The following is a 27,016-nucleotide window of genomic DNA, read 5'->3' on the forward strand; positions in this document are numbered from 1 at the left end:
AATATCATTTGAATGTCATTTACGCCTGCTAACACCCCGGTAACAATTTATTTAAAAATAAATATAGCGAATTCTGTCCAACAAACACAACGGTGCTTTCCTATTGGTAAAATATTGTAGAATATAAAACAAATAATCTCTTTTAGGTTTAAGTTGTTAGGACAAACTATAACTCCCTCCTCGGTTGGGCCTATTGGCCTATGGATGCACATTCTTTCCTACGGTTCGTTAGGGAAGATAAAGCTACATCTGAATCTCTTCGGAAATGACAGAATATAAAACAAATAGTCATCTTCTGGTTTTAGTGGCTATCCCTTCCTCAGCGACAGGCATGTGATTTTGCACGCTTTCTTTTGTCATATACGCTTAAAGGAAAACATAGCTACATGTAATTTTCGTCTTGGAAATGATAGTTGTGCCGTCACACTCATATGCTAATTATTTGCTTTATTCTTTTACTGTCTAGAGCGTATTTACATCGATTATGGCTCCGGGCTTGACCGGTCACTAGGATATGTTCAATACGGCTTTCTAGCGTGGTTTACTGTAAGACTAGATACAGGGTTTCCTATCAGCTATAATCAACTATACACCTATATAACAGTGAGTATTATGTTAAGTACAATATAGCCTACCAGTGTGGTGGTGCCACGTTTGAGTCTAGTATTTTGAATAATCTCAGCCGGGGTGAGGGGGGGGGGGGGGTTGGGGTGAGCTTGAGGCGCTCTCACAAACCCAGTGCTACCCGGGTTAGAAACCGGGTCTGACGTTCCACATCCCTTTCGGGTTACTCATGTGACCATAGGTCACTAAAACCTTATCTCTCATATACACGGAACAGGGTTTGGCACCAATTAAGAGAGCATTTGCGTTATTAAGCATGTGCCCCCTCCCTTTATGGCGTGGTACTTGAGGAATACAACCCTTGTATTGGAGTTAACAGGAAGAAAGCACGTACCACGATCGATGACCCCACCACAATTCATCCATTCATCTCTCAATAAAATACCTTGGACGAGAATATTGCGTAACTATAAGAAGTTCAAGTAAAGCACTTTCCCTAATAATTTCGATAACGAAACATGACGGTATTATTCTCCTGTTTCATCTCGTCATTACAGTGTACATCAACGGGCATGATACATTTTTCGAACTACTATCCACGCAGCTATCACCTGTACAAGTATATCAACCCGTCGTTATATAACCTTTTTGATATCTACCGCGATCCATCTATTGCGGTATTTGGTGCACCGGTCGACCTTTACCGCGGTAATCCAAGGATCTATTATCAGGTAAGTTTTGCAAGTACATCTTTCGAATTAGTATCCACGTAATTAAAACCTATACAAATACATCCACCTTTCGTCATATCAAGCATTATTTTTGTATATCTACCGCGATGCATCCCTCGTGCTATTTGGGACACCGGTTGACCTTATGCCGCGATAATTCAAGCATTATCAGGTAAGTTATTCAGGTATATATCTTGAAATACTATCCGCACATCTATAACCTCTACATACCCAGTCATTATTATGTGCAAATATAGAGCTAAGTAACAAATCAAAATAGGTTTACACATTACCTTAATGACAAAATTACTGAGGTAGAAAGTTAACTAAGTATTTTTTGTAATATCCGCTGTTAATGCAAGCGATTATTTTTATTTATGACAGAACTATAGAATTGAGTATCTGTCTTGTGTTAATAATATTTTATAATTTCATTAATAAACACAAACCATGATAATCACTGATTCAATGAAGCGAATTAATATAAACGTTTTGTTCATCTATCCCTAAGTTTTCTATGTAAAACACACCCATACTCAAAGTATGCATATTTTGGCATGCATATGTGCTTACTTTTTATGTCCTTATTTCATAGTTTGCTGTTCCCCAAATGGTACAGAATTTGAGAATTTGTATTGGACTTTGATTGAAAGTGAACGGAGAAGCTCTGTGAAATGAGTCAGGTCAAATAGAGCCAATAACCCTCACCAAGCACGTTTAAGTACTTTTCGGCTCGGTTCTCTGTTTGCACATAATTAAACTGGTTTATAGAGAATTTCAAACTAAACATGACAAGTCTTTTATCATGGAACTGGCATTTGATATCGTGATCAAACATTGCATCGAAGCACTGGCGAATCCATTGAAAGAGGAGGAGGAGGGGGGGGGGGGGGGGTTGGGGGTTCCCGCCCCCCCACTTGATACGCAAGTGTTATATCTAAGATATCTAAGCCTGTACAAAAGAAGGAAAACTTGAACACTTGATTTATATATAACTGTAGGCCTAATGATAGCTTTTGTAGTTTTATTGGGGGTATCAAATTCTTTTGAGAAAAAAAAGGGTAGTGCGTTCCCCATTTTTGGTTTATCATTTTCTTTCGTTCTTTCTTTCTTTCTTTCTTCCTTTCGTTCGTTCTTTCTTTCTTTCTTTCTTTCTTTCTTTCGTTCTTTCTTTCTTTTTTTCTTTCTTTCTTTCTTTCTTTCTTTTTTTCTTTCTTTCTTTCTTTCTTTCTTTCTTTCTTTCTTTCTTTCTTTCTTTCTTTCTTTCTTTCTTTCTTTCTTTCTTTCTTTCTTTCTTTCTTTCTTTCTTTCTTTCTTTCTTTCTTTCTTTCTTTCTTTCTTTCTCTTTTTCTTTTTTCTTTCTTTCTTTCTTTCTTGGGGGAGGGCCCCAACGAAACCCATTACTTTAAGGTCGTCTCCCACAAAATGGCAACCAAAATCCTCCCATGAGATCTTGAGTCTATCGCGAACATCGGTCAGAAGTGCTTTCGATGTGACTTCCGCAGTGAATTAAAGTCAATGAAGACAACTGCATTGTTGTGTGATATATATAGTTGGGATTTCCCTTTTTTTTAGCAATGCGTGAATTCAATATTTAAACGCATTTAAACGCAGAACCACTGGCGTAAATCCTTGCGTCACACCTATTGTTTAGGGGGGATGGAACAATAGATCACCACCCCCCTGAACAACAGGTGTGACGCAAGGATTTACGCCAGTGCGCAGAACTACAAATAATTCAATCTTCGAAGAAGGGATAGGATTGAATGGGAAACACAAACGTACTTCAAATCAGCCGACTTATTTTATTTCATAAAAATGAGACCACACTAATTCCGCGGTTAGAAGTTTTTTCCCAAAATTGCAAAGTTGAATAAAAACATGGAAAGTTTGTTATAAATAAACGTGAACAAAAAGAAGACAATCAATTTATGATATTGATAATATTTTGGCCAAACTTCATCTAATGATATTAGTTTTATGGATATTTTACACGTCAAAATCAATATTATTATTATTATTATTAATTTCTTATTGGTATTGTTATTCTTATCATAATTTTTATTTTAACTATTTTTACATGTATTGTTATTAGGCCAATTACAGTTGCTATTATGTCAATATCTTTCTCAACATTAGTATTAATACTATTATTGCTACCATTATCGTGATATTTTTTGTACTTTATCATTATCAGTTTTATTGTTGTTGCTATTGTTAATGTTAACATTGCATTACAATTACCATCGTTTGGTAGGTATACGACATTAACAGAGGGTACGGAAACTCAGCTGCTCTTCTCGCAGCGGTACAAGAAAGACTGTATGCATCTCTGTCACTTCCGGCAGGATTGGAGTCATTCCGGTTCATCAATGGAATCAACTTCATCTGCAAGGTCACGTGGCAAAATGTGCAACCTCAGGGATCAGTGGCAGGACAGGAGGTAAAATGGGAATTATCAATTTAGTTGCTAAATGGTCATTGATGGCTCTTGGTTGCTACAGGGACATTAATAGAGAGAGTTCGGCCAACCCGGGGAGCGTTTCATCAACATTTGTGTCCGACAAGTTGTCAGATCTGACAACTTTCCTTGATTCTGATTGGCTGAGAGGCACTGCTACTATGGTATCTGTCGGATCAAACAGGACTTATCGGATAAAATGTCCGACAAGTCCTTGCATGAAACGCTCCTCCAGTTTCAATAGGTTATTTACATGGCGCAAAACGTTCTGTTAGGCGAACCCATTATTTAAAGGGGAAGTTCACCCTGACAAAAAGTTTATTGTAAAAATAGCAGAAAAAATAATAAAAAATATTGCCGAAGGTTTGAGAAAAATTCATCAAATAATTAAAAAGTTATTAGAATTTCAATTATTTGATTTGTGACGTCATATGCGAGCAGCATTCCTACATAGCGAATGGTAAAAAATCAATGAAATGTCATTTTCTCAGAAAATTGAAAATGGTTTTTACTGTACCTTTTGTATCAATAGACAAATCATTTCACACCCGATCATGAATATAAAATAAAACTAAGTCATCAGGAACCATAAAAAATTGAAATTCATGCATTTTATATTACATAACACCTGGGGCAGCTGCTCGTTTATGACGTCACAAATCCAAAACTTTGAACTCTAATAACTTTCTTACTCTTTAACGGATTTTCCTCAAACCTTCACCAATAATTTGTACTATTTTTTCTGCTATTTTTACAACAAAGTTTTCTTCAGGGTGAATTTTCCCTTTAAAGAAATTGCGCCATGTTGTAACAATTTAGAACCTGGTTGGCCGAACTCTATCTATCAATGGCTCTGAGGTGCTAGCTCCTATTGCGCCCCATTGCGCCCCAACGTTGCTCACTGTAACAGTTCTTCGAATGTAATAGGCCTACTGAAAGAAATATAATGATATTCCTAAAATAAATCATTCTCATCTTCTGTTGAATATCAAGTGTAATTAAAGCTAATTTATACACTATACACTCAAGGAAGACTATTATGTTTCGTGGGTTTGTTGGTCACACAGTGGGAAACGATTATTCTGCCCTATCGTATACCACATTGTTTCCATCCGGGTTTTGGGGGTTACTTGCGCTACTGGCGAAATTGAAAAGGAGGATCATGTTATACCAATTTAAAATTCGATGGTCCCATCACTGTAAAACAGGTATTGAGTAAACTATCACCAGTTGTACAGATCTCCCTAGAGGAATACACCCTATAAGGTTTTGAAATTACATCCTAGAAATTGAAAAAAAACACACCAAAGAATATGAGTATAAGTAACCAAAGGTGTTGTAATAACATCCATGGGTGTTGAACTAACACTGTAAATTAAACATAGGAGTATAAATGCTGGTGTAGTTCTCTATACACTGCAAAACTCCGGTGTTGATTTACCACCAAATACATGTCCACACGAGAGAAGTGTTAAACAACACCAGTTTGGTTTTGGTCTAACACCAGATGTGTTTATACAACACCAATTAATATTAAAACAGCATCGGTTCGATTCCAAACTGGTGTTATTTGAATACTTCTCTGGTGTGGACAGTATAGATTCCAGGCTGGTAATAAATCAACACCGGATTTTTGCAGTGTATACACAACTCTTTTATGTGGCGTTGCAAAAAAAAAAAGACTTGGGATTAATTGTACATCTACTTTCGGTCCCTAAATCGTTCATATGTCTTGTAATTAATTTTAATTTTGTGACTTATTTCTGATAATGCTTCTTGAGCTTGCAGCAAGGAGTTTAATCTGATTTGCCACTGATAATATTGATCTATTGATTGCAACAGGGTCGTTGCAATTGAATGCAAATCTTTCTTTTTCTTGAAATGCCCCTTAGACTGTAACCTACCAAGCTGTTCTCTTCACTGACGGAAGAAGAAGTGGTGTTCTGACGATGTACCAGGGAGGTAGTTTCAACTGGAATCCATTCTCTAAGTCAGTACCGGCTAGAATCGGTTACAGCACCAAGCATGATTGGTATAACGTCTATGAAGGAAACCTTCTTGCTGTGCTACAGGAAAGCTATCGCCCTGATCTAAGAGTTGGCAACACTGGTCTTCTGGTAAGATATAGGTTCCAGGAGGAGGGGGGGGGGGGCACTTCCATTGACGAGTGGATACCAGGCGTGACCAAAAAACACATAAAAGGGATCTCTTTTTCGAAATAGGGCACGTTACGTACGTAACGTAATAAGGGTGTCAAAAAGCACTAAAATAATTAAAAAGGGTATATTTTCGCTCGGAAAACTACGCGTCTATGGTCCAATTTGCGAGGGTATATAAAAAGACTAAAATACTTTATAAAGGACGTACTTTTAGTCCCGACACTTAGGGTCCCATTTGAGCGAACCAATAACAGTAAAGGTAAAGTCGACGACCGTGATTACGTCCGTGACATAACAATTAAGATATCGTTGTACTTGTTAGGGGTACATTTTCAGAACATGGACAATACTTTTAAGGTTGCTTTTCGAAACCCCGTGGTCACCATGGTATCCACTCGTTAATGGAAAATCCCATCAACCACAACTGTGGAAAGCCAGCAACTTCAACATCTATCGTTCATGTTGATACAATATGCTTTCTAGATAAGATGTATACATACATTCATCAATGTCGTTTTGACAATGTGTGTGCCCCTCTTAGTGTTTACAAAAGACAATGTGCAAATTCACTGGAAGGGAGGGGGGGGGGGAGGTATGATCATGGAAATGATGGATTTTCATATCGTTAAGGTTGATCATTATCAATCACAACTCTCGGTATGACGGGGCCCATAAGTGATTGTTTAATTGCAAAGTGCCATATCACTGTTAGAACGCTGTTAAAAATTCTAAGCCCGTTTTCTTTTAATCCCGTCGCTCTAGCAACATTTTTTTTAATATTTACCCATTCAACTTTTTAAAAAATTGTTTAGAATTTTTAAGCAAATTGTTTCAATGTTTGAACAACTTGTTTAAACCTTCAACCAATAGTTATTAACATGACGGGCCCAAGCAACGTGCTTAAAATTTTAAACAGAATTGGAACAGGTAGAGGCTAAATCGACTTATTTCTTAACATGACAACCCCAAAGAAAAAAATTAAATTAACGATGAAATGTCTTGAAGTAGTTGGGGATGTGTTTTTATGTAGACTTTCGAGTGTTCATGAAATGGCACAGATTATCACAGTCTCATTAGATTGCTTTGACATTATATCGATATCACGGCATGAAATATCAATGTCATTAACTCTCCTAGATAGTCTTAAAATCACAACATCTTTATCTAAAATTCTTTTTAAGTCCTTTTAAATCGCTTTAAAGAGGTTCGCGACAACCTTACAATTATTAGTGACGTGGAATATATATCCTAGATCAGTTGAATACAATTAAAATGCAAAATGTAGGCTGGCTGTGACGGTCTTTAGGCCTATACCCTTATTGAAACTTTGATCAACAATAATTTAGAAATATTTAATATGAAAAAGCACCAAACTTACACATCATTTCCTTCGCACAAATCAAAAGATTATTGTCATACAAATCAAGTTACGCACAACTTTATGCACAACGTGAATTTGTTCTTATACCGTATGAGATACCCTTGATCTCCAGCGTTAACAATAAAACGTAATAATAATTATAGGCCTAATCACATTTACAAATGTATCAAATTTTGCGGGCAGATGCTTGTCAACAACAGTAATTTCTGTTTCTGCTTATGATAACTCCCGTAGGAACTCGGCAGGACATCATTTTGCTGGTAAACGCTAAGCTGGTATATAACCAATTAACTAGGAAACATTTGCGTCTAGGTTAATCAGTCATAATGGCTAACCTTATAAACGACAGATATAACCCTCGGGTCTTTTTATCAAACGATGGCAGACAATGGCAGAGTGAGGATTCGAACTCACAACCTTGCGATTTTGAGTCCAATTTTTTAACCACTGGACCACATGACCCTTGAGTTGAATTCAACAATTTTTAGTTATCAATTTATAGAACCAAAGTACTTGGCCTAAAGTTGCGCGTTATATCCTGCCATCTTTATCAAACAAACCTTGGCTAGTATCAAAATAAAAATTGACGGGATGTTATCCTAAATTACACAACATTCCACGAATTTCCCAGCCTAATGATTATGATTTTGTTGAGTAATGACATTTCGTTTTCACTCCATAAGAAATAAGTTCACGGTTCGATTGTCAATTCCCGCGTGCATGTTGATATTCCCAATATAAAATTGCATTTATGTAAATTACGTGACATCCAAATACATATTCCAGTAGGCTTAAAGTCGTAAATTATCTCCTGCCAGCTTTATAATAAAACAAACCTAGTAAAACTTTGATTGGATGTTAGTTTAAATTACACAACATTCCACGAATTGCCCAGCCTATAATGATCATGATTTTGTTGAGTAATGACATTTCGTTTTTACTCCATTAGAAATAAGTTCACGGTTCGATTGTCAATTCCCGCGTGCATGTTAATATTCCCAATATAAAATTGCATTTATGTAAATTACGTGACATCCAAATACATATTCCAGTAGGCTTAAAGTCGTAAATTATCTACTGCCAGCTTTATAATCAAACAAACCTAGTAAAACTTTGACTGGATGTTAGTCTAAATTACACAACATTCAACGAATCGCTTAATGATTATAAATAAAAAAGAAATTATCGTAACAAATGAGTAATGACATTTCGTTTTCACTCCATAGGCGATAACATCGCAGTTCGATTGTAAAATCCCGCGTGCATATTGACATTCCCTTTATCAAATTGCATTTTTATGATTGTCTGCGGAGGGAGGGGGATGCATGTAATCACTATTTGCAAGAGGTAAAAAAAACGTAGGCAATACTAACGAATAGTTCAACACGCTCAATATTAAAGTTACACCCATCCTCCTCTTATAGAAATAATCTCTTATTTTTATCAAAATATGGTATGGTATGTATTTTAATATAAGATATAATTTATAATGTTCACAATGTTTTATAAAACAGTATGTAAATGGGTATGTCTATGATGTCACGTGTGGATCGCTTTTGCTTGTATATTTGTCTCCAAGAAATTCGACATTTTTCAATTTCTGCACCAACTTAAATATTTACTTGAACTTGAGTAAACTAAACAATTGACACAGCGATTCAATAAAGAGCATATTTGCTTCTAAGTATGCAGACTTTGAAATATTAGCAATTTTATTTGCTAAAATGGTTGAAGAACACATAATGAATTTGACCCGGGTGAACAACACCCGGACCCCGTCTTACAAGGAATTGCGATAGATCCGATCGACCACAACTATGGACGTCCAGCAACGTCAGCATCTACAATGCACGCTTATATTTTCTAGATATAATGTATATATTCATCCAGTCATCTTAAAAAAAAGTGTGCTTCTCTTTGTTTACAAAGGACATTGTATTTAAGGTACTAATGGCTTATTTGTTTTTCTGTTCCACTCATGAAGAAGCGAAAACGGAAATCAGCCCCGTGGTTTGGTTTTTGAAAACACAAAAACGAAATTAAAACGAGAAAAACGTGTTGTGATTTCGTTTAATAGATCAGAAACAGAAAATTTAAATTAAAAACACTTTTGGGCTTTTTTTAATTTATTATTCTAATTTTGTGTTTTTATATATCAAAAACAAAATCGGAACACGATTTCAGCTCTGTGGTTCTTTTGCAAAAAAAAATAGGAAATCGCAACACGCTTTCTGCTCCGTGGTTCTGTTTTTGGACAATCGCACCGCAAACATCAAAACCGACGTCGGCTCTCAGATTTCTGATTGGCTTTTCATTTATCAATATCAAAGAGCGCCATCTACATCAACAAAATGTTTGTGAAGTAGTAGTAGTTCACAATCAGTCAGTTAGTATTAGTAATAGTGGTAATAGTGTTAGAAGTAGTATAGTAGTAGTAGTAGTGCCGATAATATTAGTCATTGTTAGTGGTGTTAGCAGTCAGGTAATATTAGTAATATTAGTAGTAGTAGTAGTAGTAGTTTAGTAGTAGTAGTAGTAGTAGTAGTAGTTTAGTAGTAGTAGTAGTAGTAGTAGTATAGTATTAGTAGTTGTAGTAATACGTGTAGTAGTAGGCCTAGTAAAAGGACATAGGAAAGTACGGGGAACAGTGATAGTAGCATCTACATCAGTGATAACAGGCGATAGTTGTGAATGATAACATGATCGTGTAAATGATTATGCTAAATGATTCTGAAAGTAATATATCCTATACGACACGTTTTTAAATTACGACTTTCATAATACTATCCCCAATCAGCACGGTCAGATTCATCCGTTAGTCTAACCATAGTTGCTGCAAGATCTGCAAAGGCATGGGTACTTGTACATGCTTTTGCTTACGCTAGCCCTGTTCTCTTGACAGTTTTGCCCTGGTAATCCGAGAATGCACTTCAGTTTGCACATTTAAATGTTTATGCAATGCTGCATATTCCTAATTGACAATTAGGCCTACTCCTTCTTTAGTTTGACATATACTTTTCTTTATTTATCTCTCTCTCCTTCTCTCCTTCTTTCATTCCGTCTTTACATTCTACAGAGTGAATTTAGGGCATTATAAATCAAATATGATTAATATTATCATTATTATCTCTTACTGAACAGGGCCGAGACATCTACCGTCTTGATTCGAACCCTGACTGGTACATCAACCCACGCCGATACTGTCAAGATTGGTACAGCGATGATCTGAGCAGGCGATCCTGGGCATCGTGGGCAGAGCCATGCCCTTGTACTCGATGGCAGGCCCGGATCGATCGAAGGTATACTCGCTGCAACTACCCTAGCTACCGCTACGGTTATGGCTACGGGTATGGCTATGGTTATGGGTACGGATACGGCTACGGTTACGGCTACGGCTACGGCTACGGCTATGGACTTCCTAGTTATTATTATGGTGAGCAGTGCATTTCTATATCAGTGCATTTTTTAAAATTAAGACATTCCTTCATTACACTTGTACGTGAGTCATGTTAGAGTCCTTCTTCTAAGATATCATATTCCTCAGACTTGAAAGATATCATGTAGCATTCTCCCAGAACGTCCTGGACGATCGTGTCGTTTAATAGTAGACACAGCATTTAAGAGCAGTTTAGCTGAATCCAACGACTTCCTTTCTTCTAAACATAGCCCTTGTCTTGAACTCGACTTTATTATTACCATATGCAATTTCACAATCTCAACCCTGTCAAAAATTAAAGTGGACCGGGCGATCAGGGCTTAAACTAATCAAATGCCATCAAGACCACGGCTTTAATTCGCCTCATGCCCCATCACTTTAGATCTGTGCAATGCACTCAATTTATTTCCTCTCAGGTGCTGTAATAAAGAAACTTGTCCTATAGAAAGGTGAGCTTGTCCTCAAAATCTAAAAACTAAAACGTATTAGACTGGATCATGACAAAGTGCAATACCACCGTTTAAATTAAGATACTAATATCGCTAAGGTTCCCGATTTGCATTTTTTAACAGACAGTAGAGGGACTACCTGTTACCAGCCTCGATGGCCCAGATTTGGAGGTGGATACAGATGTACCTATGAATTCTCTGCTTTGATCAGGGGCTACAGAAGTCTTTGGCGGTCCAGCCACTACCAAGCAGTCATGCCATCGAACGCTAGATTCTTCTCATTCTTCTATTACTCCCTTAGTTACTATTATGCATGGATTGGTGAGTTACCATGTACGTATTCAGTGTTATGGTCTGGTGGATCCGACTTTGAGAGGGTCGAAGGTTCGATTCCCAGCCCATGGCTTAATTTCTTTCAGCAAGAAATCTATTAGCAATGGCAGGTGAGACAAATGGGTGCCCTGCAGGATTTATTCCTGATGTACGAAGCGCTTTTAGCAGCTGGAAATAAAGTCGAAGTAATAATATAAAGTGCGACATTAAATAGGCAACTAATCAACGCATCCTAAATTCTGTAGGCCTATATTATTATTATTATGTACCATTAACATGAAGCGGCAGTTTCATCGGCGGAACTCGCTCCAGATCGACAGAGGCTATTACATTATTACCAATGACATGCCATTGGAGTCCGTTTCGTTCACGGGGCTGCAGCATTGCCGTCACAAATACTTCCGGTGCATCTCTTGAACAGTGTTACTGCTCCACTGTTCTCAATGAAGTCGTGTGGCAATTTGGGGGGGGGGGGGGGTAATAAATATATGTCGTCACGTGATCTTCGATTCAAGGAGTAAATTCTTGTCAGGTAACCATCTACTTCACCTGGGTTGAGTGTAGTATAACATGAAAGCATTTCTTGAAATTAATGCTGGGAGCAGGATTTAAAACCACGACCCTCTGATTAACCTGATTAAAAGACGGGAGTCATTAACACGACACCATGATGCTTCAATATTATCAAAACTTAAGTCATCTACATCTAACTGGTTTGAATAGTGTTCAGAATGGTATGCATTCAGCAATATGAAAGCTAGGTATACGTGTACAAGAAGAATGTACATCTAATAAAATTAGTCAAAATCTAAAATGTATATATATGACGCATGGTTTAAGAGGTGAATTTTTTACTGTTTTTATACGAGTTAATCTTCAATTCAACTAAGTTCCCTGTATTTATTTCCTCTCCATCAATGTATCCTGTTCAGTAGCTAATCAGGCGCGGATCCAAGGGGGGGGGAGGGGCACTTGCCCCCCCCCCCTTTGAGAAGCAAAAATGAAAAAAATTGTAATGTAAAAATTGCATTTTTTTTTTGCTTGTCAATTTTTTTCGTGTACGAAATATCCTTAATTTGTGGTTGAAAACCTTTGTTTTTTAGGGCTTGTCAAAATTTTCCTCTCAAAATTTACCCCCCCCCCCGAGTTAATTACGATGTAACTGCCATTTTATATAGAGAGAGATGTCTTACCACGGTTCTACTGCTGTGGACTTGCTGGTGGAAACTTCTGTAGGCTTTACGAGCGACGTCGTCCACGGGCTCACTGCTTTGGATATAGGCGACCATGGTGGGGTATGTATATGCCATCGAACTGAAAAATAGTAAATCATTAATCATTGTATCATCTCCATTATTATTTTAATCCGCTTTCACAAAACACGTAATACATCGGAACGACGTCTCCAAGGACATTACAGAAATATTATTTCCCGGTCATCGGATTCTTACTTGCCGCTTGCCCGCAAGTAGGCATTATGTATGCACGAATGATGAACCCAAGTAACAGTCATCCAAGTAGCTTCAAGTCTCTATGTCATTGGGTACGTTTTCCGAGTGAAAGCTTTGTAAATAATGGTGATTATTGAAATTGAATATTTTTGCAATTCTTTCCGATTTCTCGGTAAAAAATTTAGGATGGTTTTGGGGTGATCCGCATATCAATACTCTGGATGGTAGGAAATACACCTTCAACGGCCTTGGTGAATACATTACGTTGTCTTACAATCAGGGTGACCCATTCGTTTTACAATCAAGAACTGGCAAGGCTTTTAACAACAGTGAACCCGTTGAACACGGAACGGTCTTTATTGGTTTTGCTGCTACACAAGATATCACGAAGGTAGGTTTACAGTTTATTCAATGCAATAAAAATTGTGAGAAGTCAAGGATGAATTTCATGTCGCCCAATTTGGTATGACCTTTTCAGTATGGCGCATAAAACAAATGTGGGATTTGTTAATAACATGAATTTTTAAAAGGAATTTTCATTAGTGTATGGTTATCCAAATCCGATTGCTTATTAAGGTTTAAAGCATGGAAATGGCCCAATACCATGCTAGAAAATGACCATCTATATATCATACAGTTGATTTATACGCTTGGCGATACAAGTTAACTTTGCATGTTTTCTTTCAATGCGCCTTGAGTACTGTGCAGTGCAGTGTATTTGTAATCACACTATTATCATTAATATTGATCCAGGTTGAATTCCAGCTGAACGACAACAGGACAGAAATGAGTATTCTTGTTAATGGTTCCTCTATTAATATGACAGATTTCCTAAGCGGTAAGCATCGAATAATAAAAATTGATAATGATCGTGATGATATGATGATTGAGATGACGACGATCGTGGCAATAATTACATATGACAGTCTAATTCCTCCACAGATTTCCTAAAGTATTATTGAAGTTTGATAAAGATGATAATGGTGGTGGTGGTTGTGGTGATGTTGGTGGTGGTGATAATTCTGGTAAAGTGAATGCTATTGACGATCCTGAAATTGATAATGATGTCTCATCATGCAGTTAATGGTCCCTCCATTAATATGGGAGCTTTCCGAAATGTTTGAATCGAATATGAATTCATACTGTACATCATAACAACAATTGTATTCTTTTAATAAGAGCTCTGAAAACATCTGATTGAAAGGCTGAAACAATCCTAACGACATAACGGTGATTATGATGACGATGAAGATATTGATGGTCGTGGTAATGGCATTTTAAGTGCTGATGGTCGTGCTGGTGATTATGATGGTGATATGCGGATGGTGGCTAAGCTGGTGTTAAGAATTGTAATAAGTATAAGAGCTAATCAAAACGTTTAACAGATACAAAATAACTTAAATGATGCATCTCAAAATGATTATTAAAAATAATCAGAATGCCCCCAGAGTAGATATGCATCCGACCACAAATGCCAAATCATTAATCTCTCAATTTATCTATGTTCATGCCTAGATGGATATGATTCACAAGATCAGACGTTCATCTTATCCTCGGATAATGAGACCGAATCCGAGGATGAGATCAAGGTCACAGCTCTCTTTCAACCAGAAGGCTATTCGAGTACGTCCTTTACAGTGACCTTTAAGAATGGGATCTTGGATATAGGCGTCATGGTCCCGCCTGAGTATTCTGAGAACGCAACAGGGAGGGGTCTGCTTGGTAAGGCCTTCACACTGACCCACTCGTCAGCCATAGTTTTAGTTTTCATGTAATTACCATAACGACGTAAGGTGTAAAAAACAAAAAACACATTTCGTCACAAACATAATTAACACGTATAAATATTGAGCAATTATATTCCAATTTTACCCAACGTTATTCTTATATGATCAGTTTCTAATTCTAATTACCTTTATTGATAAAAAAAATGGGGACGAATCATAACAATAAGCACAGTTTACCTGTTTTAAACGAACATGGTGTTCCACAGAAGTCGAATAATGTAAAATGTAGAGTTATTTTTATGACAGGTATCTGCACGTGGTTCATTAATCGCCTGGCAGCGTTAAACGCAGCCTTATTTCCTTTAGTAGTGTTTTTCGAGTCGAATCCCCAGTCGTACCGGTTGAACGTAAAAATCGGCAAAATCTGTATGCGATTTGTAGATCTTGCCAGTGCATGATGCCAAAGAGATCCGGCCAAATTACCGGTGTCGTCGGATGGATCTGAATCAGAACCAATGGTTTTGCGAAAAAAATAGTTGGGCCTTGATGAGTAAATTAATAATAGTCAATTTTTATAAAGCGCTTTTCCCAGAATGGCTAAAAGCACGTAACAGCATATTATTACCCCGGTCATTGGATTAATGTCAATCCCTCACAAAAAGTGCACAATTTTTACTCCCTGGGGGCTGGGGAGCATTTCTTGCATTCATCGCAGACTCATGGCGCTGGCAAAATCAAACATACAATATCTTTCGCATCCTAACGGGTACCCATTTAGCACCTGGGTCGAGAGTGGCAAAGTGTGGATTAACGCCTTGCCAAAGGACGCTTGACCGCGGTGGGATTCGAACACACGACCCTCTGTTTACAAGGCGAGAGTCAGAACCACTACACCACGTCTCTTCCAGTCAATTGCACTTTGTGCAGAATACCGTTAATGACCCATCTGGGCTAATGGCCAAAACGGGTTATTGTTAGATGCATGGGATAAGCTACCCTGACCTGGTCCCACCGGCCGACGGACTCAAAACGTATTCAAACGGATACAGCGGACGAGTAAACTTTCGGGGTGGCTACATCCGCTCCAGACAACGGGCAAAATGGGCGAACAATGAAATCACAGTGGACGGATGCTAGATGGATATAGAGCATATGAAACATGTATGCAAAGAGTACACAATGTTTTCCATTGGATGGCAAGATTCCTTTCCGTTTTACATCCTCTCTGCATCCGTAAGTCCAGTGGGACCAAGCCTTTACACCTTTTCATTAGAAAGATGGGAGGTTTAAAGTTTCGTCTCGGGGACAGGGACATCCAGGAACCATGACAATGATGTAAGTTCGAACGGCCTTGCAGTACGGGGATCGACATAATCATTTTTGTTTCCAAACGAAAGAGTGCGGCAATGGCTTTCTGCATCGTCAAGGGTATCCATCCACACAGCAGTTTTCTTCTTCTGGTGATGTTTGTGAATTTAAAATGCCCTATGGATCTTATGGGTTTTCCTTGTCACTTGAATAGGGTTTTGGGGTCTGGACAACGCATTGTCTATCCACTTTTGTAACAAACTTTTCATGCGAGGAGATGAATAACATGTTTTGTTATTCATCTTCCTGAAGTCCTGAATAATATGTTTTATCTGATCGTCAGCTCTATCGGGCCATTCCTGATCGAAGGCCAGTCCAAGTTGTAACAGAGACAATAGTCCCCTTAATCCAGTGAAATCGCATCATTCATATATTCACAGAAGGAATTTAGAGAAGGCTCTGGTTGGAGAAAACGGAAGGACAATACAATTAGCATAGCAAAAAGACCGCGGAGATTTGTTTGATGGCCAATCTGGAGCTGATATATTTTTTCTTTTTACCCAACTTTATGTACATTTTCTCAGGTAATGTCAATGGAGATAAAACAGATGATTTTCTTTTACGGAATGGAACGTTACTTACCGATCAACCCGGGAGAAATCTAACAGAAGAAGAAATATACCAATTTGGACAATCATGTAAGTTGTCATGTTTTATTGGCACACGTATATTCATTCGCCAAGCAGATGATGTTGATGATTGTTGATGAAGATGATGATGACCATCATATGATGGTGATAATAATGATGAACATGATGGCAATCATTTTAATATTGATAGTGGTAAGTATGATATGTTGGTATCTATGGTGGTAGTGGGGACATTGGTGATGATGATGACGATGTTGAAGACGATAATAAAAATGATATTGCCAATGGTTATTATATTGACGATGATCATAATGATCATGTTGCCTGGAGATGATGATTAATTCCGTGATTAATGATGATGATGACGGCGACGATGATGATGACGACGAAGACGATGATTTTTATGACAATAATGGTAAACCCAATGCCGATGGTCATTTTACGAATCGAAGCAGCCATTAAACCTCCTTAGCTATAACTGAACGGTGTCTTTTTATTATTCCTAAAGGGATGATAACGGAGAACGAGTCGCTGTTTGAGTACGGTCATAGGGACTGGAGTTACTACAACCCAAGTAACTATACACCAATGTTCTTAGACGCCCTGCTCGCCCTCGACCCAGACAGGACCAGTGATGCCCGGGAGACTTGCGGGGATGACGAAACGTGCCTTTTCGACTTCCTCGCCGTCAACCCCGATTTGGGAAAACAGACGATGGACACCGGGAACCAACTCGACAACGAACTCCTAAACCTTGGTGAGATTTGTCATCGCTATCATTAATCCCATATAATGAGTATCATCATACATTCCTGTTTTTCTCTTACATTGTTTTGTGATTTGTTATACCTATTAAATTACATTTATTGACGTGGTTTCGTTATATTAAAATTTTCACATTGAACTGACACTATAAAAACACAAATACATTAATGTTGCAGCTGAAAATGGGCAACAAGCCATAATTTTACTCAATTACGTCATGCATATTTTCAATGTATAATTTTATACGAATTTTCATCTTGCGGGAATAAAAACAGCAACTAACACCGACAGTCTTTAATTATATAAAGCCTTGAAATTATGATTACATGACATGGTTTTTCTTTAAACGGAATCTAAAATAGTTTTAATGCGAATTCGAGTACCATTTGTGATTAATATGAAATGAAAAATTGCATTTTTCGTTTTTTGTAACTATAGATAATTTCCCTCCGAACATAACAAGCGTCATAGAACTTACGGAAACAGATGCACTACATGAGGATGACGTTATCTTCGTGCAAGTGGGCGTGATTGTTACCTTAGATATTACTGCACATGACCCTAACGATGATGATGACGTATACTTTACTTTCAACGATACAACTCCAGATGGCGCCAATATCAGCGCAGGTGAGATTAAAAAAAAATCACGCATGTGAGTGTGTGTGTGAGTTTTAATTGTTTCTTACACTCCTTCTATCGCCTGAAAAATGATTTGGAGTTTTTATTGACATTTCCAAAGATATATTATAGTTGCATGAGTGAAATGAAGTTTAAAAGATCACGCGTGCTTTATAATCTCTCTCTCTCTCTTCCCTTTTCTGTCTCTCCCTATTTTTATCCAATTCTTAGATAAATTGGGTAGTGCGCCTAGCAGGTCGAAAACACTTTTCTGCTCTGTATAATTTAGCATTATTTTATATGTTCTACGCATTAATTGGATATCAACTTTGAACTATCACTTGAATCAATTCTTATCGTTATCTTTCGACCTTCTCTCTCTCTCCCTCTCCCTCTATCTCTCCCTCTCTCTTTTGTCTTCCTTTTTGTATCTGTCATCTCCCTCTTGCCGTAATATCTCACCTTTCCCCTTGTCTATATGTCTCTCCCAACCCCCTCTGTCTGTTCGTCCCTCTCTGACTCTGCCCGTCTCTCTGCTGTTTCCTCTTTTCTTAACACTCTCTCACATTCTCTCCCCTTATCTTTCACTTCCCTCCCCACCCAACCCCTCTCGCGTAGATGGTATTTTCACATGGACACCCACTAATCTGAACATCTCCTCCATTGAGATCATCGCGATGGACAACCGAGGGGCAGAGACTTCCCTCTCCTACAAAGTCCTCATCTGTCAATGCGAGAACGATGGCGAGTGCGATTTCGAGAGCCAAGCCGAGGGACAGGACCTCAATGCTAATGGCTTTGCTGTAAGTATATTCATAGATGAGCTTTGCTGGGGGAGGGGGGGGGGGGGAATCGTTAACAGAACACAAACAATAGGCCCAGTCACATCTTTCGAATCGTAGTGTTGACACAAGTCTTAAATAACGCGTTCTTGTGACATCAGGTATTGCCGGTTGTAACAGAGTCTCTGTTAGCGCATTTTCTGATGTTAGCGCTTGTTCTGATGTTATTGCTATAAACGTCCACTTTACTTTGTTCTGTCGAAAATGAAATAAAACAAATCGTAGTGTTGACACAAGTCTTAAATAACGCGTTCTTGTGACATCAGGTATTGCCGGTTGTAACAGAGTCTCTGTTAGCGCATTTTCTGATGTTAGCGCTTGTTCTGATGTTATTGCTATGAACGTCCACTTTACTTTGTTCTGTCGAAAATGAAATAAAACAAATCGTAGTGTTGACACAAGTCTTAAATAACGCGTTCTTGTGACATCAGGTAATGCCGGTTGTAACAGAGTCTCTGTTAGCGCATGTTCTGATGTTAGCGCTTGTTCTGATGTTATTGCTATAAACGTCCACTTTACTTTGTTCTGTCGAAAATGAAATAAAACAAATACAGTTGAATTGAATTTTAGCCGTCGGTACTGATCTACTAACGCTGGATATGTGACATTGGTACTGAAGATTTTAAGTACATTCCAGATGACGAGATAATGAAAAGACGAGTTAAGTGACGAAAAGACGAGTTGTTGGAACTCTGAAAGCAGACTAGTTTGGGAAAAGACGGAACTCGGAAAGTTCCTTTTCCACGGTTCAACAACTCTTCATATATAGTTGTCCATGTCCAAAACAAGCTGTCTTTCCAAGCTCGTCGTTTTGTCATGTCCTAAACTAGTCAACCAGCCGAGTTCCAAAAAAAAAAATCGTCATTTTGTCTTCTAATCTACAACAAGCCGAGTTGCCCATTTTCAACAACTCGTCATCTTGTCTGTTGACCCCAACAAGTTTTCTCATTCCCACTCAAAATCACATATGTATTTCATCTGCAGGTATATATAATATTTTTGAACAATCGTTAATTATTTATTAAACACACATAGTTGACACTTTTTCAGCAATTTTTCATGAACTAAGTTCACTCAAAGCATTTACATTTAAAAGAGCATAGAAATCAACGATTTTTTTTGTCTACATGAATGTAATGATATTACAGGTGGTCACGTGCAACTGCACTAATGGGTGGTCAGGTGACCACTGTGACGTAGACTACGATGCATGTGAGGGCAGCGGACCCTGTTATGAGGGGGTTATCTGCTACGATGAGCCCCCGTCCTCAGAGGAAGAATACAAATGCGGGCCATGCCCACCTCAACTGACAGGCAACGGGAGTAATTGCTTCGGTGAGTTATAAGAGAACCCAACCAAGGAAAACTTATTTTTAGAGGAAAAGGGAACCAAAAAAGAGAGACAGATGGGTGAAATTTGAACAATATCGGATTATCATTTAGAGTTATTGATTTTCAAAAAGTTGTAACACAGTGAAGTCATTACTTCTACGTGGACTTTAAAATGGCTACATTGGTGATACCATTGTGAGGTAGCGAATGGACAACTGTTTCATTTTCTTCAATACACAAAGTGGTAAGAATGTCTTTTTATAAAGTTTTACTTCAAATTTTATTTTGCTTCCATGAGAACATAAAAAAATGTGCTATTTGCGTTTTCCAGTATTTTGATTACTTTTCCATTGGAATCGATACTCGTGAGAGAATCACAAATACATGATAAATAAGTTCACAGCCTGTATCGGAAAGTTCTCTTGAAGTGATGAACAATAATATTGCAGTCTTTTTTGTTTAATAAAGAGTAAGCTATCGCCATGCGTAGAATGTGATGTATAATGGATTTCCTTTGTCCTAAAATGATTTACAATTGCATACATTAATAATATTTACTCAATTCTTCCATCTTCATTTGTTAAGACTTCAACGAATGTGCTGAAAATGACACCAACGACTGTGACCAGATTTGTGAAAATGATTTGGGTTCATACACATGCTCTTGTAAATCGGGCTTTAGGCTTGGCCTTGATCAACGTTCATGTATAAGTAAGTCAATGTGTGGGAGTCTGTAGGCATAAACCTGCTGTGAATGGGGTACAATAGGGTGTGCGTGTGCGTGTATTTTGGTACGTAGGGAAGGGAGGGCGTGTATGCGCGTGTGTGTGACAAAGAGGGGAATTTCGTAGGTGTGTATGGGTAAGTTGATTGGTGGGTGGGTTTGTGTGGGTGAGGCTGAGTGAGTGGGTGCACACAAATTTGCGAGTGTGGGTTAGTTGTGTAATTCCTTAACGACAAAAAATAATAGGTTACAAATTGGATGCTTATAATGATGATAATTATCAAAATTCTGATAATGGTCATTACTATATTAATATGATATTCATGAGAATTGGAGAAAACGTTAATGCTGTTAATAGTGAAATTAATATTTAAATGGTTACAGTTACAATAATAGTTAACAATAATACCCTTAACATGACAGTTCAATTTCCTTCATAATAATATTTTACCTAGATTAATTTTTTTCAATACTTTTATTTCTTTAGAGATATCCTGTACTGAGGAACTAAAGAATTCCACGGGATCTGAAAACTGTACTTGCGAGCCAGGCTTTGAACTCATAAATGGATCGTGTGCAGGTAAGTCGTTAGATCAGGCGGCAGACACAGCGACTAATCCTACTACGGTCAATAGAAATACTTTATTTCCAAGGACACTCATTGATCGTTTTGGAATCAGTGTTATTGCGTTGAATGTGGCATCATTGTAGTGTTATATCTTCTTGAGAAAATATACTGCCTTCTACGTTCATTGGTAAAACGTTAGATCATGTGGCAGCTACAGTGACTAATCCTACTACAGTCCGTTCAAAAGAATTACATTCTTTCCAACGACACACATTGATCGATTTTGAATCAGTGTTATTGTGTGGACTGTGGCATCGTTGTAGGCCTAAATCTTAATGAGAAAATATACCACCCTCTACGTTCGTTGGTAAGACGTTAGATCAGGTGGCAGTCACAACGACCAATCCTAAATTTACGACGGTCCGATCAAAAGATCAATTACTTTATTTCCAGCGACACACATTGATCGATTTGGAATCAGTGTTATTGTGTTGACTGTGGCATCACTGTAGGCCTAAATCTTCATGAGAAAATATATTGCCCTCTACGTTCGTTGGTAAGACGTTAGATCATGTGGCAGTCACAGCGACTTATCCTACTACAATCCGATAAAAAGAATAACATTAGGCCTAAATCTTAATGAGAAAATATACTGCCCTCTATGTTCATTGGTAAAACGTTAGATCATGTGGCAGCTACAGTGACTAATCTTACTACAATCCGATCAAAAGAATTCCATTCTTTCCAACGACACACATTCATCGATTTGGAATGAGTGTTATTGTGTGGACTGTGGCATCATTGTAGGCCTAAATCTTAATGAGAAAATATACCACCCTCTACGTTCGTTGGTAAAACGTTAGATCAGGTGGCAATCCTACTACGATCCGATCAAAAGATCAATTACATTATTTCCAACGACACACATAGATCGATTTTGAATCAGTGTTATTGTGTTTTTTGTGGCATCATTGTGGGCTTATATCTCAATGAGAAGGAAAAAAAGCTGTTAATTTTAGCAGTTTATAATAATCAAGAATTATTCTGATATTAAAACGCGAAACAATGGTAACTGAATGATATGTTTTGAGGTAATTCCTTATTGCAGTATTATAGAGCAATTATTCGATTTTGAAAAATGTAATTGAAATTAAAACTTGAAATGAATTCCACTTTCATCCTTTTATTCTATTTTCAGATTTTGATGAATGTCTGGCTGGTGTAGACCAGTGTCCACCTGATATAGCTATGTGCAAAAACCTACCAGGAGATTATAATTGTACTTGCCATTCTGGATACGAAAACATGTCGCCAAAAGAGTGTCGAGGTAAAAAAATATAAAAAGTTGCTATATTCATTTACTTATTTAGTTTATTGTTTTATAATTTATTTAAGTTGTATTACTTATTTTTTTATATACTGATTTATCTATTAATTTATTCATTCTTCTATTCATCTAATCATTTATGATGGTATTTATCTGTTAATCTTCTTATCTGTTTATTCATTTATGTATTTATCGATTTGCTTTTTCATTCATGTATTTATTTAATTTATCATTTATTAGCAAGATGGCATACTCATTCAATTTTTTTTCTTCTGTATTTCGAAACAGACAACTTTATGTTTGTAAGTTTTATGAACAGTTGTTTCTGGTATACTCTCTTTTTTTTAAATTAGACATCAACGAATGTGAACGCGACTTAGATAATTGCAACAAGACTGAATTCAACTGTGTGAACACACTGGGTAACTTCTCATGCGTATGCAAGAAAAATACAACAGAAGTCGATGGAGTTTGTCTAGGTAGGAAAATGCGTTCTTGTTTGTTTTTCTTATATTTTACATTTGTCACATTATATTCGTGGTAAAAAAAAAAATAATAAGAATGATTAATTTAGAGGTAATAAACAGGAAATGAGTACTTTCTATACCTTTTCTTTACCCAGGCAGCATCCCCAACTCTCTCCCAGGTCTTATTTTCTTTATCATGCAACATTGGGATTGTTCTTATTAACTTGTTTGTAACTCTGTATTCTCTATGTATTTGAAATGCCAAATAAAACAACAACAAAAATAATTATGTTGATACTAATAATAATGATGATAATGATACTAATAATTATAATATTGATAATGATACTAATGAATGAATCTGTAACATTCTTGTTGATTGTATGAAATAGGTGCATTGACGCTGTCACTCAACGTTCGTTTTTCATTTATCAACGGGCTTGACGTTGTTACCTACCCAGAGACAATTGACTCCCAAGAAATTCAGCAGAAATTGGCACAAGATGTACGTTTTTTTTCGAAAGGCTTCATTTTACAAAGGTTTAGATCTGGATAAAATTCACGTTGAGAGCCTACGTGCACGTGATATATAACGCGTAATCTCATCGGGCAATACCGCGTCCATTGATCGTGATCTGACCAATGTGGCGAAGCGTATTAATCGCAGCGCCTGAATCTGAGAGTTAAAAGTCTAGATCGGATTTAAATTTGTGTGTATACCTCTCCTAGGGCCCGTTGCAGAAAGAATCAAGTTTAAACGCAACAAAAATGATAAATCACAAAATCATAATACGTGAATTTCATTAGTTGAAAATCAAATTTCCGTTAGATTTTTTGCTGCGTTCGTTTGAACAGGTTCCTTTTGCAGAAAGAGTTGCAATAAATTAAAAGAAATTGTAACTTAAGTTTCAACCAATCAACAGCGCGTATTTGGGACCTACGTCTGATTTTCTAAATTGTGTTTAAACGAAACACCTTGTCTAGTGGCACCAGCTCAGTTGACATTTCTCATTCATGGGAATCACCCAAAGTTAGTATGTGTAAAACCAATCTATTATATTTTCAGTAATACTCTTTAAAATGTATCATTTATTGTGTTAGGATTAGTATAGTACGGTAACTGAGCAATATAAATGTTATTTTTGTTATCATTATTATTATGATACATTTATTCTTGGCGACGTTGCGTGCGCCTGTAATCCAAGCTATGTGAGGAAGTTACAAATTGATGCAGAGGTTCGAGGTTCGAGCCCCAGTCACGTCTTTCGGATGGTGACGTTAAATGTCGGTCCCAGACGTAAATAATCATATCTGATTGATGCACGTCTGACAAAACTCAAAAACTTATTATTGACTTTTGACCGAAAATTTAAGGAAAAGGCGTATAATCATTTTTAGTAAAAAGCAAGATAAGAATAATAATCTGCTTTCAAACTATTATTGTGTGATAATGTAATCGATTCTCGGAAAAAAAATTAAGTATAGCATAATATATAAAACTAATTCAAATAAGCAATTCCGTTCACCAACAATTATCATGATGCGAGTTTGAAAGAAAGGTATTGTTCGCAATTTGTTTTGGTACTTTCTGGTGTGTGAAATGCATTCAAAGCTTTCTGAAAGTCTCGAAGATCAAAATAATAATATGTTCGTTAAATCGAAATTACTCTCTCTTCATTATTTTTAAGGTCTTGCGTTACCTCAACACGTCATCAGAACTAAGTGAAGACACGTTGCAGGCTGTATCTGTGCAGAACTACAGCTCGGCAGGAAGTTTTCTTCTGATTTCCTTCCGGGTTGACCTAAAACCCGACTCGTCACTGACCGAATCTAATCTGGAGAATATTTTCATGGAACTTCTTACAAGGTCAAGGCTTATTGAACCAAACCATATGGTTACGCCCGAGGGTAGGTATTCCCAGAAGGTTTGTTACGCAGAACTCTTCAGCCCTAATCTTCAATATTAATCTTAGGCTTTAAAATGTTTTAATAAATTGTGTTGATTATATTGTCTTATATTTTGTCTAAATGTCTAATTTTGTTATTGCTTAATTTGAAAGGAAATAAAAAGGGACGAGAATAGTGAGACATAGATCCATTAAGCACAATGAATGTTACATAATATCAGGCTCTATATTTTATCATGAAAACGTTTTTATTTTTCTTCTTCCTCTTCTTATATCTATCCTCCTTTTTTCTTCTCCCTCTTCTCCTTCATCATCACCACCACCACCACCACCACCATCTCCATTATCATTATTTTAATCAACATTATCACCATCATCACAATCAACACCAATCATCATCATCATCATCATCATCAACATCATCATTATCAACTTCACATTCTCCTGTTTTACAGATATCAACGAATGTGTGCAATTTACGGATGCGTGTAGTAACGGTAACTGTACAAACACAGACGGTAGCTATTTTTGTACCTGTTCTGTGGGTTTCCAACTCGGAAACGGGGATGCTTCTTGCATAGGTGGGTAAAAGAGTTGCCAGATATGAGTCTTTATTATACAAACCATGAATACCCCCTAGAATAAAGCGAAAATATAGATATTAAAATACTTTAAATATAGATATTAAAATGATTTAAATAACATTGTACATATATGTGTAATACGTTGTGCATAAATGTGCAATACAGCCTTAAATTAATTTCACTCTCGGCATGTTAGGTATGCACTTGTTATTCAAACTGTGAGTTGATAATATATTAATTCTACTGTTATACGTCATTCCAGTAAAGTCTTTTCCAAATTATGGTAAGACATATTGTTTGTCAAATGTGCATGTCAGAGATACGAAGCAGATCAAGAACATTTCAGTATTTTAAAGACTTAGAATAAGTATTTCGGTAAGAAAATCATTATTTTCACAAAATACCATAGAAAATCACATTAACTGAAACTTAAGAAATTAGAAATTGCATGAAACCACCAGTACTCTTTCAAAATTTCGAGTAATAATTACTGAAAATCAGTACTACTTGGCAGCTATGGCACGTTGATATCTATAGCTCGTATCAATTCTGATGTATGTGCCACGGCATTGTTTCGTTATCACTCTAGCTTCAGCCCTGCAGTCGCCCCAAGCCTCCTTTTCACACTCTTCCTTTTTTGTTTACTTTTTAGAAAGTTCTACTTTTTTCCCTGTTATCATTTCTATACTCCTCTATTTTTTTTCTACCACTTGGTGTATCTAAGGAGGCGGTCCCCGGCCTGCCTCTACCCCCTTGGTACTGACCTGAACTTAATGCTCCCAACAGTATATTAACCAATATTCATGGTATGACGTTATTAAGAGTAGTCGAACTTATAATCGCTTTTCAATAATTAATGGTAAAATTGTTCCCTTTGTATTTTGTTTGTTTTAGATATTAATGAGTGTCTCGGAAGTCATGAATGCAACCAAACGTGTATCAACTCACCGGGGAATTACTCGTGTTCTTGCAGTCCTGGATTTGAGCTTAATGAAGATGGTTTTACATGCAGCGGTATGTTTCGTTTACATAACACGCTCTGTTACCTTACCTTACCGTTGTTCCTTCTCTTTAAAGAGGTTGGATGTCATCACTGGCGGATCCAGAGATCCAGGGAGGGCAGGGGGGGAGGGGGGGGCACAGCCGGCACGTGCCTCTCCCCCTTACTGCGATAAAAGCATTTTAGTTTGTCTCCTTCCTAAACCATTTGTACGTTTAGGTAAATGACT

At 37.2% G+C, this 27,016-nt stretch overlaps 2 protein-coding genes across 4 annotated transcripts in view; both read left to right on the forward strand.

The window, feature by feature from the left end:
* Window positions 1–11,388, forward strand: part of LOC135155439 (mucin-2-like) — a 22,169-nt gene extending 10,781 nt beyond the window's left edge. The window contains exons 5-10 of the mRNA XM_064104400.1: window positions 467–603; window positions 1,122–1,295; window positions 3,553–3,738; window positions 5,649–5,873; window positions 10,438–10,752; window positions 11,305–11,388. Coding sequence (XP_063960470.1) covers window positions 467–603; window positions 1,122–1,295; window positions 3,553–3,738; window positions 5,649–5,873; window positions 10,438–10,752; window positions 11,305–11,388 — 1,121 coding nt within the window. The remainder of the gene's footprint in view (window positions 1–466; window positions 604–1,121; window positions 1,296–3,552; window positions 3,739–5,648; window positions 5,874–10,437; window positions 10,753–11,304) is intronic.
* LOC129268585 (uncharacterized) overlaps window positions 11,353–27,016 on the forward strand; it is a 29,938-nt gene continuing 14,274 nt past the window's right edge. The window contains exons 1-18 of one of the 3 annotated variants that reach the window (XM_064104929.1): window positions 11,353–11,502; window positions 12,693–12,809; window positions 13,151–13,356; window positions 13,719–13,803; window positions 14,481–14,687; window positions 16,585–16,698; window positions 17,159–17,407; window positions 17,854–18,045; window positions 18,655–18,839; window positions 20,027–20,213; window positions 20,796–20,921; window positions 21,422–21,514; window positions 22,701–22,829; window positions 23,183–23,308; window positions 23,689–23,801; window positions 24,985–25,204; window positions 25,659–25,784; window positions 26,682–26,801. In XM_064104929.1, coding sequence (XP_063960999.1) covers window positions 11,436–11,502; window positions 12,693–12,809; window positions 13,151–13,356; window positions 13,719–13,803; window positions 14,481–14,687; window positions 16,585–16,698; window positions 17,159–17,407; window positions 17,854–18,045; window positions 18,655–18,839; window positions 20,027–20,213; window positions 20,796–20,921; window positions 21,422–21,514; window positions 22,701–22,829; window positions 23,183–23,308; window positions 23,689–23,801; window positions 24,985–25,204; window positions 25,659–25,784; window positions 26,682–26,801 — 2,662 coding nt within the window. In that variant the 5' untranslated portion in view covers window positions 11,353–11,435. Of the gene's footprint in view, window positions 11,503–12,692; window positions 12,810–13,150; window positions 13,357–13,718; window positions 13,804–14,480; window positions 14,688–15,873; window positions 16,121–16,584; window positions 16,699–16,738; window positions 16,843–17,158; window positions 17,408–17,853; window positions 18,046–18,654; window positions 18,840–20,026; window positions 20,214–20,795; window positions 20,922–21,421; window positions 21,515–22,700; window positions 22,830–23,182; window positions 23,309–23,688; window positions 23,802–24,984; window positions 25,205–25,658; window positions 25,785–26,681; window positions 26,802–27,016 lie in introns of those variants that run through there. The other 2 variants (XM_064104927.1, XM_064104928.1) reach the window with 2 other exon arrangements.

Source organism: Lytechinus pictus, chromosome 9, assembly GCF_037042905.1.
Source record: "Lytechinus pictus isolate F3 Inbred chromosome 9, Lp3.0, whole genome shotgun sequence".
Taxonomy (NCBI): Eukaryota; Metazoa; Echinodermata; class Echinoidea; order Temnopleuroida; family Toxopneustidae; genus Lytechinus; species Lytechinus pictus.